Genomic DNA, 22,344 nt, shown 5'->3' on the forward strand with positions numbered 1-22,344 from the left:
ATCAAATGAATGTTTAAAACGGATTTTTCGATCTTCAAAAGAACATATAACCATCAGCCAATTTGAAAACCAACATGTTTGCTGTTGTGTGTTGGTGTACATTTAAAGCTACATTAAGGATATTTCGGGGACTGAAACATTTTTCATTGCACATCACTTGTACTACAGTTCTCACGCAAAGTCCAACTGAGAGTATTCATCACTTGCAGATATGTTTGCATAAGTGAGTCGCAGTACGCATTTACTGATTTCATATTTTCGGGGTTTTTATTAGCTTTAAAGTGTAGTCGATCCATATCATCTTTGATGCATTTGCATGTGGACAAACACTACAGTTTCAAACTGAAACTAGCTGACAGACTAGGCTTTGGAGAACGCTTTCATAATATGACCTTATTTTCATACGTTACACCGTCACCACTCATGTTAAAATATATTCAATATTGCAACCACCAAACATGTTGACAATACCTCATATGTTTCGCAAGAAAGAAGATGACACCCTTCTTTGACAGGCGTGTGTACACGCAACATTCCCTTATGAGATCCTCTCCCAAACCACATGCATCCGTTGTCTTTCACGGCATTGTCTAAAGATGTCTGTCAAAGAAACAAAACCTCGATGAAGTCTTAAGATGACATCCCTTTTGGGACAAGATGGAGTGACGTCTGTATCAAGGGTCTGTGATTTTTTTGTCAAGTCTGACAGAGCAATTTTCCCCCCGTGCATTGACATGAGAGGGTTTAGTTCTAGTTGGAAATATAAATTGGATATGTCATGCCCATTTTGTTCAGGAAGGTCGGTTCTGGTGTTTTTTACGCATTGCAAAGATCGTATTTCATTTTCAAGCCCATTGAGACCGACTTTTATTGTTTCAACTTATGCCAGCATATTGCATGATGTGACTGGTTGGAGGTTGCTTTTTATCGCTACGAGAGACGATAATGGAAATTGCGTCATTCGGAGCATTTACATACTTCCTATTGATTTCATTAAGAAGAATTTTTTACACGTGACTGCGTATTGTGAGTGTGTATTGTGAGTGCGTATTGTGAGTGCGTATTGTGAGTGCGTATTGCTTTTATGGGTATAGTGCTTCCTCCGACCAATCAGTAATTGTATTCTAAAATGTTGTCTGACACGAAACATGACATATTGCAATAATCCGACTTTTGTTGTACCTTCCACCAGCCCGGGGAAAGATTGGTTTTCGATCAAAGCAAAAGTATTTTGAAATATGAAGCCGAATTTGTGGATAACGATAAAGGTTCATGTTTTTAATTGCCAGTTCATGTTCTCAATTAACAATAGTTTTACGTAGGTAATCAGCACTTCTTGCGACCTTTTGTCAGATCGTGAGAGAAACCATTTCCACCATGATTATTTGTCTCACAGGCCTCAAGTTGATAGTTAACACGTGAAATATATGTTATCGATTGGAGCATAACGTTGATCAATTACGCCATGTAACATAATTAGTACTACTTTCTACTACCCAACACATGAGAGCTCTTTTGTCCGCCACATCAGGCCAATAGGCTTCGTCTTGATGCCAAGGGGTCATCGTGTCGGTGAACGGCGCCTACAGCAGGAAAACACATGCATCATTCTAAATATTGAATTATGAACAATCCCCTGTGGTAACGCAGGTTAATTAGGACCTCTCGTCAGCGGTGAAGTGTTTGAACGGTGATGGAAAAGTAGGTGCCGCACGAAACAAGTTTTGTGTAAAGAAAGTCGGGCTTTTTGCTACAGTAGCTCTCATATTTACCGAAAGCGTGTAAAGATTTTATTGAAGATTTTATTTGAACTTTGCTGAAACTTTCATTTTTGTAGCGTTCTTTTCGAGCTCACTACAGACAGGACTGAAAGAAGGTTGTGTCAGGTATTTTCCTGTATCGTTATAAACGGTCAGAAATGGGCTTCACACGTTGTGCCCACATGGGGGATCGAACCCAGGATTTTCGGCGTGACAAACGAACGGTTTAGCCACTAGTCTACCCACCGCCCCACTCATCAGCACCAAGGTCAAGGCCATGGGAAAATACCATGCAGTGCATGTAGAATCGTTACTGACAGAAAAGTTTTTATAGTCGAAAGCAGATCCTGTTTATTTTTAACGGAAATCATGCTAGGATTTATGGTCGCAGGGGAACTGTTGGCGCTAGCTGCGTGCATGTGGGAACGGCCGGGTGATGTTTTAGGGAGGCATGTATTGCCACCAACTGGCGTGACTTTTAATCATCTGCGACAACCACCAAGTAGATCCACAGGAATGACGTTCTTCAATCCTTGGTGCCATTCCTTCGCAAGGAGGAATGAACACTCATACAACCTGACAAGCCGCACGCTTCAAGGGTGATTCAGTATTTAATAGTTGCTCAGAACCAGCTCCCAATACCCAGCTCCAATTTTCAATCACTGAACAGTCAGGTGAGAAGACGTGAACAACAACCGCAGTATCGTCCACAACTGGTCAGCAGTGAGGAAGGAGTGGCGACAGACTGACCGGAACCAGAATACCTGCAGAATGCTTCCAGAATTATCGCCTAGACGAAACTTTACCTTCGCTAGAATCATATCGTGGTCAAACACGATGTCCTCCCCAAGCAGGCACTGTGCGATAGCCAACACTCGTCTATGTACAGGCCCCTGAAACGATTACCATAGCATTCTGGGATTAACAAACCACTAGCGGGGAGTGATGTCCATTTGTGGTGGACATTAATAACCCAGATGTGTCACCGAAAGTTTCCGGACTTTCAACGATGTGTGCTGGCTTTAACGTCGCGTTCATAAGTGGTTCAGTCATATCAGGGGAGAATCAGGTTGATGCTGACAGCCTAAAGTGATGCTGAAGTGATCCTGAAGTGATCCTGAAGTGATGTTTGACGTGTACTGTTGACACGAAACCTTTAGACTCTATTAAGATGCATTCGAAAATATCATCATTCATCATTCGGAATTTTGCTCATGGCCATAGGTGCCTCGTACACCAAAGGGAGGCAACTCTGGATTACAATCATTTTTCAATGTAGACATGCCAGAACCGTCTTCCTCTGTGTGAAAGATGTAGCTTACACTGCCCAGAATCAATTCAGCACTACCTCATCGAATGTCCAGTTCATGAAAACCCACGTAGGGCTCTTAGAGACACTGTGCTTAACGAAACCAAAAATACTTTTACAGTGAACCTTATACTAGGAGATAAGTTAATGTATGGTTGCATACGAACTGTATTCGACTTCCTCGTACAAACAGGTAAGTGTAACGTAATTTAACTGGACAAAAATATACCAGTTTGTTAAGTGATGGGCGCATATAGGCCTCTTAGGGTCCAAGGTGATCCTAAAACCTTTCAATGAGCATTAAGAACGACTGTCAACTCCTATACTGTGTTTATATAGTCTAATTCGAAACAAGTAAGGGACCGATAACAGATCAACCTCAACCACATGACGTCGTCTCTAACTAATATATTCTAGTTAAGAAAATACATAGAGCAACCTGTCTTTATTTATGAACCTGATGCCTTTAACGCGTGTACCCAGAATGAAACGTTAAGCGCCACCCTATTTCAAAACTAGGATGTGAAGCTGTGGAAATGTTAGACTGAACTAATTTGGAAGACCAATCCACATTTAGATAAGGTTCATTTTGTACAACACTATTAAACTAAGGTTTAACGCAGGTAAAAGATAATTTCAGTGATGATTTTGTTTCTAAACTGAAAAGTACTTTCTTATTTGAACCTATGTTGTCAAAATAAACTAGGTGGCGCTTAACTTTTTGTTCCTGGTATATATCATCATCTGCACCTACCTCATCTAAGTGCCTCACATACATGCTTGGCCAAAGTATCTGACAAATGTTCTCTATGTACGATTGCTTTTGTTCAGCTGGAAAAGAATAAAAAAGACATTGATCGATGAGTCCATGCTGCAGACTATCTTTGTTGAAAAATATATGAGGAAAAAATGAAGTTGGATTTTCGACACAGGAGAAAGTACAATAACAACTTGTGGAACTGACATTGTTGAAAATATATCTTGGAAGAAAACCACGAATCCACGTAGGGTGTCGGGATAATATAATTCTGTTAAATCGTTGAGCTAGGAACAATGTGCATATAGTGAAATCACACATTTGTGAAGACATAAAAGCAAGATGAATTCCCTCTATACATTCCTCATCAGCGTATACGTTTGGCAACGTTAGATCTATCTAATGCTGCAAAACTCGTGAAGGTCCCGGGGTAGAATGGGCCTACCTACAGCAACCCATGTTTGCCATAAAAGACGACTTTGCGTGTCGTAAGAGGCGACGAACGGGATCGGGTGGTCAGGCTCGCTGACTCGGTTGACACATGTCATCGATTCCCAATTGCGCAGATCGATGCTGAAGCTGTTGATCACTGGATTGTCTGATCAAGACTCGAATATTTACAGACCACCGTCATATAGCTGGAATATTGCGGCGTAAAACAAGACTTACTCACTCACTCAAATGCTGCAATGAGTAAGTATGGATTTACGCCGCCTTTTCCAATATTCCTGCAATAACGCTGCGGGTGATGCCAAAAATGGGTTTCACATATTGCACCCAAGGAGGATGGAACCAGAGTTTAACCACAAGACTATCCCACGGTCCATTTAATACTACAAAATGTATTACTGAAAAAGGAACTACGTTTTTGAGGTGACATGACATGGGGTTGAACATATAGTTGACGATCATTGCTCTTACGAAGACAAGTTCATGCATTGTATCTTTGCTTGCACAAGTCCGGTCTAATGACAGTTTTGTATACAGTCCCATCCCATTGGGTTCTGATACCAGAGTGTAACATGGATACCCACTTAGACACATTATACTATATTAAACATTGTGCTCTGTTCTTGTCAAAAACTCATTCCTGACGGAACTAGTTGCGTGTTACAAATGGATATTATTATAGCATTTTCAATTCTCAAATGCGTCTTTTGCATCCCCACATAGGTACAATGTGAGAAGCCAATTTCTGGTGTCCCCCGCCGTGATAGCTAGGGTGTCTTTAAAAGCGGCGTAATACTAAACTCACTCATCCAGCTTCAAAATTTACACTTGCGAGTGATATCTGTAGTGTACTATTTTTATTACTTGTTAGTAGTGATACGTTAGATCTTTGAAGGGCATTTAGAAATGGAATACATAAGAAAAGCAAGACTTATGGATGTCAACTTTTTTGTTGTGAATAACACAATGTTTCCCAACGTATGCTAGCTCCTTCATCACGTGACACCCATAAACTTGCTTTTCCTACTACCTATCAGGCACTAGCTTACACCGATGACCTATCCGGTCAGTGCAACACACCAAATGATTACACTGAAAGGGTATCTCCAAAGTGATGCATATCTTGTACAGCCGCTCTCTCATGTGAGTCGATGGACGATGTCTGAGCGAATCTTGGTCAACCGATTCGTCTTCTCAAAGTGACTGTACCTTTCAGGGAAGACGCATTGAATATTTGAAGTCGTTCATGGTCAGTCTGTTGTTTTCAGGAATACAGCTAAATTGCCTCTGTTGTTCTCAATGTGTCCGAGTTAACTGATTGCCACGTTACCAACGTTCCCCTTGGGAATGTAGGCCAATACAGGTTTCGATTCCTTGGTAGTCGTAAGAAATTACGGCAACGATCGGTTGATGCAAATTGTAGGAACTGGAGTACAGTAATTGTAAAAAGCCGAAGTCAATAGTTCATGCCATGCACTACAGGCCCAGCGTATACTATCGGACAAAGAAACTATACACTTGAATATACCGCCTTTGCCCCAACAGGTTCCTGCTTTCATTAGTTCTGGCTTTTGCTCTCTGAATTAGAGAACGCCAGTGTAGACCTTAAGCTTAACCCATTTATACTCTCTGACACCCGTCTGAATATGTATAATGTATTGTGCAACATTCCCTTTCCCTGTGGAGATACACTAAATCTATTTTACTACAGCTATTAATGGGAACGCTCACCTGTAATTAAGGTGGCTATTTATAGCAATTCGTTAATGCGGACATGTGAAGGTACAAATTTTATTCTGTAGAGAAAGGTAACTCACCAACGTTTCCAAGATCATGTCTATGAGTAGCTGTGTCGATGTCACCTTGGATCATCTTAGTACAGACATCTTGAAAAGAAATGGAAACAAAACACATGATCTGCCGCAAAAGACTTCCTTAGGCACATTAGGCAAACGCATGTACTGAATAATTCAATGACACTGTTGCACGTTATACTTTTTCCGAAACTGTATGTTCATCGTAAATTACAAGTAAATTCTGATTTTTTCAGGAGAAGAAACCTACATAAGAATTTTGTTCATTCTGATCAGTTGCCCATAATAGCAGTCTGTGTCTTTACTGGTTCGGACCCGATCATGTTGAGACCGCCTAAATACAGCTTGAATGTTGTTGGTCAGGGTGCCTAACATCAACAAACAAGACATAACCAGGCCAGGGTCCAAGGTATCAGTGATGGGTCTTACGTACATATTTGACTCTACATTCGAGTCATTAATAGCTTCAAGAAATAACATTTGTTTGACGACTCCCGTTGAAATCACATAGCATAGACCGGTTTCCGACAGTCGCAAATGCAAGTATGGTTAACAACAGCAGATAATTGGTATATGTTGTGATCATGTACATGAACAAACATCTGCTCAGCTAACTCATTACTTTAGTTTGGTGCCAATACAGTTACATGGCGTTGTGTCATCTACCGAGAGCCTAGGATACAAATCAGTTTAAGTTAAGCAACTTTGGTCACGGTAGGATCCTGGATGGTGACCGTGTTTGGCAGTCTGCTGAGAGACTTTTGGGGTCTCACATTAGATAAGTGAGTTTGTTCACAATTGCTTCTCTTTACTCAGCAGATAATGGGTACCCGGTGGGACGAGTCGTATGACTATTAACCTTCTAGCGCCTCACAAGCAGCTCGGGTTATCCCAGGTTATAATACCCATTACGTGGTATGCCCTTAGAGTTCAGTGCGATATAAAATGGCTTTCATTTTAATTATACAGTTTCATGTTATGGGGATTCTAGACATACGTCCTATGTTGTTAATCTCCCCAACATGCTTAAGTCTATACATCCGTGATCTGTGACGATCTAGCGTAGCATCGGTAATCGTGATACTTTATCGAACGATAAATATATCGATACTTTTTTGTATCGTGATACGTATCGTTGACCTCAAAATTGTTAATTGTCACTAGAAACACACTGTTATGCCAACATTAACATTGTTACTTGATATCAAAATATACGTTTCTAAACAAAATAACTGAACATAGCATATTGTGATGTGTATCGAATCGTATCGTATCATCCCAAGATATCGCGATACATATCGTATCGTGAATTGTCTGTATCGTCACAGCTCTAATACATGCATTACACATTTTCTGAATAGCACAATTTACTGATTTTTACTTGTGATAGTTCTGTATATGTTAGAGTTGAGGTGTCATGTTTAGAGCACTACTGGAACATACCAGACTACGAGCGGATGATCAGCTGTACCTTGCCAAAGGACTCCCTCGTGTGTTCATTAAAGTGTCTGTGTAAGACGCTGCAGATTAGCGTCTGACAAAAAATATTGCTTGGCTGGTTGTAAATATTCGTGGTGAGGGAATGGCTATTTGTAAACTATCTTTGGAAGGAGTTTGACTTTCAAACTGGCTCCATAAATTACTTTGAGTTGATGAATGCTTAGAGGGTTATGTGAGGGTTAAGACGTGTCTTTGTATATTGACCTGTCTTTTCAGTCTTTTACGCCAGACCAATCAGTGTAAAATGTCCTGGATATGCTCTGCCCGAGAACAACAAAGACAGTCAATGAGTCTACTGAGACCGATATTGATACGCCAAATAACAGTGTCATCCTTAATATTTATCACACGGATCTAGTTTGAAGTCCGGAGCATAATTAGCTACTCTACACAAATAGACAGAGCCTGTACTGATGTCTTTGAAACTTGTGTAGCAGGAGAATGAAAAAGTAAGGTCACATTAAGTCACGCTTAACGGTTGGCTGGGCGCCTGTCTGACTGTTGGCGTTGACCGATGTCTCGTAGGCTGCGATTGGATGACAGTATAATTCATTGGTCTTCGTTGAACTACGGGATGCGCTAGGCAAGATGTAAGCAGAAGTTTGATTTCCGCCCAAACCAAACCTAAATAATATGAGCATTTCTCCATTTGATTTAAGACGTGTAATCTGTGCGCCTATAATTTGATATACTATTTTGTCCTTTTTGTGGCGCTCAATTTTAGCTAAAAGCTTTCAGACTGCTGAATGAACCAAAGTTGCAACAGGTTTAAGCTGTTGGCAACGCAGGCTCTGAAAATCCTGTTACCTTACTGCTGAGTAGTGAGTGAGTATGATTTTACGCCGCTTTTAGCAATATTTCAGCAATATCACGGCTGTGAACACCGGAAATGGGCCCCACACACTGTGCCCATGTGGGACTCGAACCCGGACCTCCGGCGTGACGAGCCAATGCTTCAACCACTCGGCTACCCAACTGCAACGTAACTACGGTCAACGTAACTACGGTTCAACGTGGTTACGGACTGCACTAATCTATCTCCACGCATCACATTTATCACCTACATTGATATCAAGGGATGCTTCCAGACTAACGATGTCGAGCTGAGTTATGCAATACACCCATGTTCATTGATTCTTGGTTTATCTAAATGACACGAACTTCCACAGCAACCTGTTCCGGCCGTAATGGGATCAAATGGATCAGGCTAGCTTCCTTGATTGATTGCACGTCATCGTATTGTGATGGTACGAATCAGTGTTTCCATTTCGCTTGATTGCCTGAGCCAGGTTATGTACAGGTGAAAAACTGAAAGTGTGACTCTTAATACGTAGTACCAGAGTTAGGCAATCAGCCACTATAGACGACGGCAGACATTCGTTAAACATCGGTAATTTCCGTATATCATGGGCCGGAAAGTGTGTAGTGCCACCAGTGGAGCATGATATATTCACCTTTTCCCAACACCTGGTGTCTTCACCATTTGAAAGTGTTTCACAACCACATACTCTCTCGTCGTACTTCATAGTGTCAAACACTGGATTGTCTGGTCAACAGAATATTTGTGGACCGCCATTCACAACTGTAATATTGCGGAGTGCGGAGTTCGTCACACAAACAAACAGAAATGCTTCTGGTATGGTCGTAATCGGACCAACAACTCTGACTTTAGCAAAGAATTTGTAGGGTTTGGGCACTTAATCACAAGCAGCCACCATTGCTGAGTGCAGCATTAAACAACGCTCAAACCTAGCTGGTCTTCAGTAACCCATACTTGTCGTAAGAGGCCAATAACTTGATAAGGTGGTCAGGCTCGCCAACTCGGTTGACACATGTCATGGTATCCCAATTGTTTAGATCGATGCTCATGATGTTGATCATCAGATTGTCTATTATGGGACTCATTATTTACAAACAGTTGTTTTTACAGGGGAGAATATTACGGAGTTTGAAACAACCAACGCTTCGTTTTTTTATACAAACAACATACTATACATTACCTTGGTAAATTTCAAGCTCCGCCTTCGTCAAAAGGTCTTTCACAACCTATAATGAAAAAAGGAGAGTGAATGAGTGAGTGAGTCTAGTTTTACGCCGCTTTAGCAATATTCCAGCAATATCACGGCGGGGGACACCTGAAAATGGGCTTTACACATTGTACCCATGTTGGAATCGAACCTGTGCCTTCGGTGTGACGGGTGAACGCCTTAACCACTAGGTCGAATGTCCCGTAAGAAAAAAGAGCGATCCGCGAATCGCATTAGAAAATGTAAATAATAGTCTTGTTTTGTAATAGTATTTATTCATCAGAAATCTGACACTTGATATATCTCTTTCAGCAATTTATGGGAAAGATGAAAATGATGTATGAAATGCGGTTTGTTTTATTGAAATATTATCTAATGCATTTCCACTGTGTCCTCAAGCAAAGAAAAAAATGAAAATGCAGTTATACGATACCATTTTGTGTTCAAATGTTTCTGCAATTGCTGGTTTTGGAAAATGCAACAGTGCTATTTTTCCATGAATATAAAACATATCAATTGTCTTGTGACGATTACTATTCTTACATTTGCGATCACACTTACATTTGTCTATACATTTTCAATTGATGTGATCGTATTGTAAATGCTGTGTACGTAAATTGTGTCTTAATGCAAAACATGCTTGAAGCACCTATAGTGTACAGTGTAAGAAATAGGTGTTCCCAAGCCTGAAAAGAATCCTCTCTTGTCATCACCTAGGCCTGTCACCGCACATTTAAATTCTTATAAATTCCACTCTAGTAGTACGTAAAATGTGTGCAGATGTGGATGAGCTTAATAAAGATTTGCTGTTTCCCCGGTGAAATACACTATGCGGAGATGTGCAAACGAAAAGGTGTAGTCCGATTATAATTGAATAATTCTGCTATACTATGGAACGTTGTTATACAATATTCTGCTGTGGCAATCATGTACCTCATTAAAATTACACTTGATGTTTCTCGAACGATGCATTTGATGAAAAGTTCCAGCTCTCCTGAACTCCGGCGTGTTCACTCAAATCTCACCCCAGTCCCGATATTTCCACTCCACCCTGACCTCAACCCTGCCATCCCGCTACACTCACTCCACAACCTCGATGTGTCCCTTCCACCCCCACCCCAACTCCGACACCCCCACTCCACCCTCACCAGGACCACAACATCTGAATTCCACCCTCACCCCAACTACGACATCACCTCTTCACCGTCACCCCTTCCTCGAGATCTCAGTTCCACCCCCACCTCAACTACATCACCTCTCCACCCTCACCACGAACTTGACATCTCCACCTCGCCCTTACCCCATCCCCGACATCTCCTCTCACCCCCACCCTCCACATCACTCTGTCCTCCCCCCAACCCCGACATCCACACTCCACCCCAAAACGTAATATCTCTACTCCACCCTCGCCCCATCCCCGACATCTCCTCTCCACCCTCACCCTCCACATCACTCCGCCCTCCCTCCAACCCCGACATCCACACTTCACCCCAAAACGTAATATCTCTACTCCACCATCACCCCATCCCCGACATCTCCTCTCCCCCCTGACCCCAACCCCAACATTCCCGCTCCACCCTCATCCTAACCTCGACATCTCCACTCCACCCACACCCTAAAGGCATCATACCCACATCCCAATCCCGGCATCTCCACCCTACCCTCACCCCAACCCGGATATCTCCACCCCACCCTCAAACCAGCCCTGACATGCGCGCCCCACTCACACATTAATTCCGACATCCTTTTAACTCTCACTCTTGAACCCTCCATCCACCTATTTCCACTCCACCCTCACCCCAAAATCCAACAGCACAACTCTTCCGACTTCTTCATCTCCGCCACCACATTTTCTGTTCTTAACGAACTAACACAACGCTAACAAAATCAATGCCTGACGTTCTTCGTATTTATAAGCTTATTTCAAGAGTCTATATCAACGGTATTGCCATCAACACTGCCTCCAACTAAAACCACTGCACCGGCTTCACATCTAATCTAATGGCATCCAGTAGATCTTATCAGCTTCTCCATCGTCAAATACGGAAGACTGTACTTGACGTCAATGGTTTCACTGTTTTCAATATCAACGTCACGTGAAAATGATGCTGACCTTCAGGAAAAGTCAAAACCTATGGTGGCTCAAAGAAAGTGACCTTTAGCTGACCCGCGCCTGAAGGGACGAAGGAAGGGACAAAAACCCCATCTTTAAAGTTTGCGCTGCTTGTCTTTAGAACCCCAAATTGGCGAGTCCTGCTGGGGGGTATATCCTTTGTCAAATGTCAACAATGACTTCCATAGTTGCAGTCAGCAGCTACAAGCTGGAGTAGCCAACGAAGGGAACCATCATGAGAAGACGTCTCTAGGGCCAGGTCGGCGGTGGTTATACATGCATTTGTCTATTTGTGTCGCGTTTCTCGTTCCAGAAAACAACTGCCACAATCCATAATAAAAAATCTATTTCCCTTCCAACAATCCAATTTAAATAGTCTCAGTAAAGTCGTATTGATGACATTACTTTGTTGGATTGGGGTTGACTGTTTCCTTCATTGTACTCTGTCTGTGTTAATTATGCTTTCAAACAATATATTACTTAGACGGGGGTACAGTAGAAGCTGTTTAAACCGGCACACATTAGAACTGAAGATAAATCCGGGTTAGACAAAGTGATGGATTGTAGAGCTGATGGTAAATGTACAAGCCATGGATGGGGCTCAGATTTTGTGCCAGTGATGACAACTTGTCGGATAGGACAGATACCGGTTATGACAATTTCCACTGAATATATATATTCCGCGGTGAGACTGTGAGATAAAAAACATTAAAGCTAACACCAGTCTTTGAAACACTGCTGTCTTTAGATCAAAACACTTCCTGAACATCATTATGAAATGCACCACCATCGATTCCTGCTGCTTGAGTTTTCGCCACCAGCAAACATTCCTTCCTTTGACCAGCTGTCTTTATAATTACTTTATAAATACCAGCGATGGAGAAAGATTTAGAGCTTGCGGAAATTTAAGATAAAAAACCTATATTCTAGTTTACATCATTAATGTGTGCCGATATGTACGCCTTTGTTTCTGCAGTTTGTTTTCACTTACTTCGGGTTCGGGATTGAATTAGCCTTCAGCACCTCATGCTTGCCATAAAAGGTGACTCTGCTTGTCGTAAGAGGCGACTAACGGGGTCCGTTGGTCAGGCTCGCTGACTCGGCTGACACATGTCATCGGATCCCAACTGCGCAGATCGATGCCCATGCCGATGCATGGATTATTTACAGATCGCCACCTCTTAGCTGGATTATTTGCTGGGTGCGGCGTTAAACAACAAACAAAACAAATCAGAGTCATCGATGTTTACAGTCGTCAAAGACGTAGGCGTTAATTAGAAAGAGACGGTATGTTTACAAGGCGGCGCAATGTACTTGGCAGTCTTTTCTCCCTGCTAGTGGTCAGGAGCCTACGATCGAGAGCGTGTAGTGTTACCCCCTTCTAGTGATCATGAGCCTACGATTGAGTGTGCATAGAGTTACCTCCCTGCTAGTGGCCATGAGTCGACGATCGAGAGTTTGTAGTGTTCCCTCCCTTCTAGTGGCTAGAAGATGTGATCGAGTGTCCCAGATTGCCATGGAATGTTTCCCGTTGTGCTCATATTTCACTTGACTATTTCGACTCCAAGAGCAAGCAGATACGCAGTGATACACGTGGAACACTCTCACTTTGGTATCTATCACTTGAGACTGCTCAGTCACGTTAGGTCGACTCACCATGACGTAACTTCAGAGCAACGATACGCCCATTTGCTCGCTTACTTATTGGAGTTCAGAATGTTGTCAATGGCCATTGACTCTCACCAGATATCCGTCCTTCCCGAAAGTCTCTCTCCACATAGCTGTAGGCTTTGACTTGATCCATTCCATAGGTGAAGGTCCACTCGGCCAGATCACGGAATGTATGTCTGGGAAGCACAGAAAACATCATCAACTTCCTGTACAAGACAATCCTCTTATTCCTGACAGTAATGTTCTTGTCAAAATTCCGGAATAATATTTTCCGGGTGCGAAAGATCACAGATAAAGAAAGCCCTGTATGGACACATTAGGGACACCACGATTTTGTCCATGTAAATGATTGTGCTGAATATTCTGAATGTACAACTAACCAACTGTGGCTATTTCACACTTTCTTTCTATGTTATTTTAGATATTCCAGATGTAAGGGTGTAGTCTCTAAACAATCGAGTCTAGACAATCCGGTGACCAACATCATGAGTATCGACCTATCCAGCTGGAATATCTTCACGGGTTTTGAAGAAATTTCGATAAATTAGATATAAATCATAACATGCTGTTAATTGAATATGTTTCTATTACTTGATTGAAGTCTTCATATCAACCAACTTCGGAGTGTGTTTCGTGATTTGACGGCTCCTGGATGGCGAGGTTGTGCAAAACTTCTCAGAATGTGCACATCATGCCGATACAACTATTTATTTCCACGCCTAGGAGCATATGCCTTAAACAGATAGATGCTGTTATTCTAGAGGTTTGAATTGAAGTTTAAATGTGATTTTTGTCTAAATTGTGTCTAAAATCTATTGCTCTGAGCAACGGTTGACAAAGCAGGTGTTCAAAACCCAGTGAAATGAACTAGAACTGAGTCACAAGTGTTTTATTGCTGTGCGAGATATAACTGCTGTCTGAGATAACAGATTTAAGTGTAAATCAAATTTCATTCATTACAGTTGTATAATTCAAACAGATTGCACTTGAGAGACTGGGGAGAAGTGGTTAAATCGTCCGATTCCCCACAGAGGTACAGTGTGTGAAACCCTCTTCAGATATTGCTGAAACATTGCTAAAAGCGGAGTAAAGCTAAATCCACTACTCTCTATGGTCACTTGATTTGTCAATAACATACCGTCCGTATGGCCGTTGAATTCGTTATAGTCGCACTTTACTGTATTAAAGACAGCAGCAGGGGCATTTTATGCATGATTCAACCTTTAAATAGCACGAGTATAAGCACACTTTACCTACCATTTGGGACAGCCATTGTAAAAGACAACGCTTATCGCTGGTTCTGTTGCGTGTAAGCAAGGGTGTTTGTGGTACCTTTTATTTAGATGTCGGTCAGTCATGATAAAAGAGATTAAAGCTAAATTTGTTTTTTGATTAGAAAATGCAAATGCCCTCTGTGCCTGGGGCAGATAGTGAACATTGGTTTTGTATAGCCATTGTCATCATGCTTGCCACATGACTCTGGAAGCAGCTTAGCCAAACCTGTCATTCTTTGGGGAAGCTATAGGAGAGGGAATAGTGTCGAAAGGGCATGCCAGTCTGAAAACCAGTTCTTGTCACTGGGGAAGTTCAGGTGTCACTTGCATGTCCTCCGAGTATGTATTGGTCTAGTGAAAGTATGATCAGTTTTACCATACGTATGATCTTTGTTCAGCAGCGTCATGCATACCACTCAAACTAATACATTTACTAGACTTACATGAGAGCAGAAAGAGAGTGGAACATGTAAAATTTAGTTGAGCTTTACGCCGATTTTAGCAATATTTCAACAATGTTACTGAGTGGGCCACCATGAATGGGCTTCACTCATTGTACCCACGTGGAGAATTCAACCAGGACCTTCGGCGTGAGCAGCTAATGCTTTCACTAATAGGCCACCGCCATCGCCCCTCGTACAAAATGAACGACGTTACCTAACACAGCATGCGTCATTGAAGGAAGCAACATTTGTGAATTCTTGTGAACCTGACGGGTTCACCAGAATCGTGTACTATCCTAAATTGTTGCTTTTTCTCTCGGGAAATGCTCCACTCGTAAAACTCGTTTTCTTAATGTGATATGACACTCACACAAATGAGCCATTCTTTTGAAATCTCTTAATGACCCTCACGTCAGTTTCCATACACATACACACAACATACAGTTTCGTTCTTTAGAATTAGTTCAAACACAATTTATCGATTTTGTAAATAGTTGACAACCACCATGTCCTTTCTTGCCATTGTGTGTATAAAGTTCCACAAATCCTTTTATTCTAATTCGATGTTTTAGATTTTAGGTTTGTCACTTTGATTACTGCATTCTAGTGTGCGTGATGCCACGAAAATAAATTGAGGTCTTAATGGCTACATATCAACCGAAGGAAACAGGTTAATTTTACAGTCTAACAGACGCCTAAATGACAGTGACAGTTGAACGCTGCAAAATCCCAAATCGATGCATTCCAAAACGTCAGGGGGATCATTAAATGCTTAGGGAGCACAAAAGATCTGGACAGAAATGTGAACCTTGATGTACACACACTTTTGTTTACTGAACCTGAAGTAAAACACACTGGGCTCAACTCCTCTGGCTAGGTATGAGGAATAGAGACGGCAGGCGAGTGTTTATATTGTATCATCATTATCATCTTCACCATTATCATCTTAAGTGGTTTTGTGTCACATGTAGTGTCAATAAAGTTATAAAGCTTGCATATCATGGGTATAGGCACATGCACCGGTGTGTGGGGTGTGTGGTGGTGGTGGTGGTGGTGGTGTGTGTGTGTGTGTGTGTTAAGGGGGAGCTTAAGCCTTCCTTAAAAGCCAGTGCCCTCTTTTAGGTGCATACGTCACTGAGACACATTACACCGACTCCAAACTGAACAATTCTTGTTTTAACCCATTAAACAACAAATACCGTCTTATGGACACGAACCTCTGAGTTACCGCTCCGTGAACATATTATCCATCAAAACACATGTACACGTTCAAAATGTCCTGTACAATCATGCATCACAATCATCTACACGGATAAGAGCATGATGTCCCTGGTGGATCATATAGGGTCGTTCATATCAGTCAGCAATCTAATCCGAAAAAATAGAACTCCGCAGTTCACAAGAACATTACTGTAAAAATTTAGGGGATTGTTTTGTAGTGGATATTCTTATTCTTATTGCCATCACGTCCCAGTTGCGTTGGTCGATGCTCATGCTGTTGATCGCTTGGTCAAGACTGACTGCCGAAATGCAGCTGATTATTGCTGAGGGCACCGTTAAACAACAAACAAACAAATCATCACCATGCCTGTTGATCAATGCAAACAGACTGGGGAATTTATAAATGATATAATAACATAATATACGCCAGTGTGTAGAAGAACAGTTCGTTGAAACGCCTGCATTCCTTGAAAGAAGAAAAAATTGTTTACACCATATCATAGGATGTCATGTTTGGGATTTGATTATTGTCATATATCTGCTCCATCTTTCGCAACCCCTGAAGGAAATCTAATCTATAAAATTCTTGCGTGGCAGACGAGAGCTCTTTTACCTTTCTAAGGTATTCAGTAGTATCCTGGTCGCAATGACACTGGATGGTAAGTGCTGCCGCAATATGGCTGTACAACTGTAAGTATTGGCAGTGCAGCTGGCAATAATACCTTCAAGAAAACAAATAACCTAGAAAAATAATGTGATTTCAATACAGCCAAAACAAACCACAAGTAGCTAAATTTACTCCAAACAATCCCACACAATCACGAAAAGTGTAGTTAACTGTCGATAAAACAAACGACCTTTGGCAACAAAATAACCCCTTTGACATTAACACAACTGATTGTCAATAAACAATCGATATTTAGAACCTTTGTTACGTTTTCAGTTCAAAAACTGAAAGTCGACAAATATCGAATTAAGATTACAAGCTTTAAACGCGTAACAATGTTAACTGGTTCTGTGTCAGTTTATGGGTCATTCTGTTAACTTGGAACTGTGGTGTCTAGTTTAATTGTGTGTGTAACGTGATTCCTCTCGTGAGAATTAAAACGAGTCTCTGAAACGATGAAAAAAATTAAATTGCAAGTCTGGCAGAAATTCTGCAACAATTTGCTTGATTTTCCGTGAGTTATTTGCAATCTCAGAGACAGGGACATCTGTATTTTTATTCCTTGAGCATTACAAATCACATGGAAAGTTTGTAATATACTACTTTTCTTTCAGTGTTCTTTCTTTGTATGCCTTTGAACTCATGTATTTAATACTGACGGGTGTGATTTAGACTTTAGATACTACTTCAAAGGAAGAATAATGGTGCATAATCCTATCAACCAAATTTATATCACATATTCTTGGTTATTTACGGTATGGGTTTTGGGGATGTTATTAGCTTCGGATAGAAGCTGATGTAGAATTAGAATAAAACCCTCCACTGAAGTCTTTGCGAATCTGGAGGAATCATCTTAAAACGTGCTAGAGTAGAAGAAATTATGAGAAAATATATCAAACGTTGTCATGGTTTCCCTGCTATCTGTCTAATAGGATCCAGATCTTGATAATTTAAACGCTCGTAGCACCCAATTGTAGAAAATATATCTTTCTTTAAGTTCATTCCTTTAATGTGAAACGTAGGCATCAAACGCCGACTTGGGTTTTACTCTCCCGAAGTCCGTAAGTCACAATGTTTTTGCTTTGTATGGTTTGATAATTGTGTCCAAGGTGTCTGGTCGTAGATATGCATTCATGTTAACACTGAAGAGTCTTGGATTTGAGCATTCGTGTTAACATGTTTGTGTCTGACATCGCCAAGCGTATGTATATGCATGTCTTGACAATGCAACTGCATTCGTGTCAGTTAATGAAGTCAGGTGTTTTAATGAATTAACTGTTGTGCTTTTTAGCGGTGTTATGGCGTACAAAAACGTATGGTGATGACCAGTTTTGATAAATGCATGGACCGCTGCGGAATCATGGTGTCAAAAGTCTTGATAAGTGTATGGATCGTTTTGGAATCAATGGTGTCTAATGTGTTGATAAGTGTATGGATCGTTTTGGAATCAATGGTGTCTAATGTGTTGATAAGTGTATGGATTGTTTTGGAATCAATGGTGTCTAATGTGTTGATAAGTGTATGGATCGTTTTGGAATCAATGGTGTCTAATGTGTTGATAAGTGTATGGATCGTTTTGGAATCAATGGTGTCTAATGTGTTGATAAGTGCATGGATCGTTTTGGAATCAATGGTGTCTAATGTGTTGATAAGTGTATGGATCGTTTTGGAATCAATGGTGTCTAATGTGTTGATAAGTGTATGGATCGTTTTGGAATCAATGGTGTCTAATGTGTTGATAAGTGTATGGATCGTTTTGGAATCAATGGTGTCTAATGTCTTGATAAGTGTATGGATCGTTTTGGAATCAATGGTGTCTAATGTGTTGATAAGTGTATGGATCGTTTTGGAATCAATGGTGTCTAATGTGTTGATAAGTGTATGGATCGTTTTGGAATCAATGGTGTCTAATGTGTTGATAAGTGTATGGATCGTTTTGGAATCAATGGTGTCTAATGTGTTGATAAGTGTATGGATCGTTTTGGAATCAATGGTGTCTAATGTGTTGATAAGTGTATGGATCGTTTTGGAATCAATGGTGTCTAATGTGTTGATAAGTGTATGGATTGTTTTGGAATCAATGGTGTCTAATGTGTTGATAAGTGTATGGATCGTTTTGGAATCAATGGTGTCTAATGTGTTGATAAGTGTATGGATCGTTTTGGAATCAATGGTGTCTAATGTGTTGATAAGTGTATGGATCGTTTTGGAATCAATGGTGTCTAATGTGTTGATAAGTGTATGGATCGTTTTGGAATCAATGGTGTCTAATGTCTTGATAAGTGTATGGATCGTTTTAGAATCAATGGTGTCTAATGTGTTGATAAGTGTATGGATCGTTTTGGAATCAATGGTGTCTAATGTGTTGATAAGTGTATGGATCGTTTTGGAATCAATGGTGTCTAATGTGTTGATAAGTGTATGGATCGTTTTGGAATCAATGGTGTCTAATGTGTTGATAAGTGTATGGATCGTTTTGGAATCAATGGTGTCTAATGTGTTGATAAGTGTATGGATCGTTTTGGAATCAATGGTGTCTAATGTGTTGATAAGTGCATGGATCGTTTTGGAATCAATGGTGTCTAATGTGTTGATAAGTGTATGGATCGTTTTGGAATCAATGGTGTCTAATGTGTTGATAAGTGTATGGATCGTTTTGGAATCAATGGTGTCTAATGTGTTGATAAATGTATTAAAAATGTTATTTTTAATAACGGTGTAAGGTGCCTCGATAAACGTGTGTCTGAATGTTGTCAGAGTATGTTTGCTACCTAGAAAAAGGCATGCACGGGTTTTGATAGAATGAGGCTTGATATCTTGGTAAATACATGCATTAATGTTGATAAAATGAGACTTGGCATTTTGGTAAACGAATGCATTGATGTTTGTACAATGAGGCTTCAAATCTTGGCATATGAGTGAACTGACATATTAATGTCCATATTAATGTTGCTACAAGGATGTTTGATACCGTGTTAGTTATATGATTCCTATCAGTCAGTGTCCACGGTTGTGTCTGTAGTTTATCAGCCTATGTGCTGCCATCATGGCCATGCATGGCCATGCGAACTGCAAAGCTGATAATCGATACGGACTGTCTTTCTAGTGCCAGTGTCTTGCTAAGTTCATCATCTGTGTGCTCACTACACCAAAACACTGATGGGAACCTTTAAGGAATTTGGCCAAAACGATTTAACATGACAGCTGAACGGGTTCCGATCAATTTTCGATCACCTTCTGTGTGAAGCCCGAGCATTATCTCCGCCCAATTTCAAATAGATGATATTGCCTTTTTACGAGATACTTAGGACTCCCTTACCCTTAAGGGTCTCGTTTAAACGATTGACCAAATACACTAAGAGATTTAACGCGAACTGGTTCTGAATGAAATTCGAAACCAAAAATACCGAAGGCACGTGATGTATTTGGAACGGATATAGAAAAAAACGGCATTGGAATCATGAAAAAGAAATGCACGTTTATTAATTCTCATTCTTGGAGTTATCGTGGAATTAAATGTTCCCACTCACCTTTTTGTTCAAGTATGACAGAGGGGTAATTTGTTTTGGTGTCTTCCCGAAGGGGCTTGTTCAGTGGTAATAGTCTCAGGCCAGTTCAGTTGAAGCTCTTCCAACATGTCCTTTTTTTCACAAACCCTTTTCATATGCTCCTCTGTGCTCTGTGCGCTGATGCTCCTTCAAGTGGATACTGTGCAGCTCTTCTTCAGGTGACAAGGTGACAGCGAACAGACTGGACCCGTCTAATTATTTACGTTATTGTTACGATGCTCAAATGAAAGGGGTGAAAGCAGCTCACTTTATCGTTTTCACATTACCGTGAAACTGTGTACTCGAACACCGAACGATCGGTAATCGGTTTTTCAAGACGATATAAATTAAAAGTTCATTGAAAGCTTGTAGTGGTTTAAGATTGGAATTCCACTTGTTTCGAACAATGTCTGATACTGAAGCTGCGTATATAACTATGTCTGGCTTTTTTTCTTGCTTGTCAGTGTTTGAGATAACGTGAAACGATCTGACGATATTATTTAGACACATGCTACTGGGCTTGACCAATTAAGACACCACTAACAACGACCCTCAATGGGGATACATGTATTCACAAGTTGATCAGGGTTTGGTAAGATCTTTTCCACAAACATAAGTACCAGCAACAGAAGAAAAACAGTTCCACATCTATAAGGAATCAGACTAAAACCTAGAAATCTCTACAATTAACTGTACAAATAGTAGCGATACCAAGATTTGGTCAAAAGGTATGCACCCAATAGTGGCATCCGGTACATGGCGATTCAAAGGAAGGTCAACTGCTCGCCTGAAAACACGGGATCACAAGTCAAAATGGGTATTTGGAAATGCATTATTTTGTGTTCCAAATTTGGACATGTTGTTTGCCTGTCCACCATATTCGTTTTGAAAGCTTTACTGGGTCATTTAGAGTTGTAAGCATCATCAAACAACCTTTGAGCAAGAGATGAGTGACAGAAACGCTTGGTGAAAAGGGGTATGCACGAATGTGCGTCAAAACCTGTGATATTTAGACACTAAAGGTTACAAATGCTAAAGTATTTGAAAGTTGACTCTTGGAAAATCTTCTTAAGAGAAGCATGCTTGATTCGACTTCAAAAGCTCTGAAATATAGACAACCGAGATTGGAACTACTGAAATATCGGAAAGCTGACGCTAGGAAAATTTTCTTAGGTAGGGTCGCTCGACTGTACCTCAAAAGCTTTGAAGTATAGACACCAAAGGTTGGAGCTGCTAGACTATTGTAAAGGCGACCACTGGAAAAATCACCAGAGGAAGGACATGCTCAATTGTCCTTCAAAAGCATGAAATGTAGACCCCCAGTAGTGGAGCCATTGGAATATCGGAACATCGACGATGGGAAATTGAAGGTCCTTGCTGAGGCCTAAGCGTAGGTAAATCATGGGATCTAAAATTCATCGTACTCTTGAACACACTGGTTTGACGAGTCCATCACTGTTTTTATAAGTGCTAGTAACCTCAGCTGTGGGATAGGCTACATTTGATTAATTCAGTTTCTCCATATTCAACTTGCAGATATACGTCCTTGACAAGAGGAGAGGGAAATTACTTGAAAATTGAGACGTATCCAAAGAGTCATGTTGACACACGCTAACAACTGTTAAGAATTATAGCGTTGGGCCCTGATTGAGTCATTATTTTAAAAAAAATACCCACTACACTAAGGTCATATCGACTTCAAGTAACAAGTGTTACTGTTACCTTTGCCATTGTTTGTTGTGTAAAATCACAATATTCTATGAGTATGACAGCGGTGAGTAATTGAGTCT

The 22,344-nt window shown here is 40.8% G+C and overlaps 2 protein-coding genes across 2 annotated transcripts in view; one reads left to right on the forward strand and one right to left on the reverse strand.

The window, feature by feature from the left end:
• Window positions 1–14,712, reverse strand: part of LOC137258583 (probable alpha-ketoglutarate-dependent hypophosphite dioxygenase) — a 41,047-nt gene extending 26,335 nt beyond the window's left edge. The window contains exons 1-8 of the mRNA XM_067796292.1: window positions 14,659–14,712; window positions 13,474–13,577; window positions 9,591–9,636; window positions 6,094–6,162; window positions 3,824–3,900; window positions 2,567–2,653; window positions 1,497–1,583; window positions 472–600 (exon numbers count right to left, since the gene is read on the reverse strand). Of these exons, the coding sequence (XP_067652393.1) occupies window positions 472–600; window positions 1,497–1,583; window positions 2,567–2,653; window positions 3,824–3,900; window positions 6,094–6,162; window positions 9,591–9,636; window positions 13,474–13,577; window positions 14,659–14,674 (615 nt within the window). The 5' untranslated portion in view covers window positions 14,675–14,712. The remainder of the gene's footprint in view (window positions 1–471; window positions 601–1,496; window positions 1,584–2,566; window positions 2,654–3,823; window positions 3,901–6,093; window positions 6,163–9,590; window positions 9,637–13,473; window positions 13,578–14,658) is intronic.
• Window positions 1–22,344, forward strand: part of LOC137258014 (protein unc-93 homolog A-like) — a 117,343-nt gene that overhangs the window by 55,373 nt on the left and 39,626 nt on the right. The gene's annotated exons all lie outside the window — the stretch shown is intronic.

Source organism: Haliotis asinina, chromosome 12 (assembly GCF_037392515.1).
Source record: "Haliotis asinina isolate JCU_RB_2024 chromosome 12, JCU_Hal_asi_v2, whole genome shotgun sequence".
Taxonomy (NCBI): Eukaryota; Metazoa; Mollusca; class Gastropoda; order Lepetellida; family Haliotidae; genus Haliotis; species Haliotis asinina.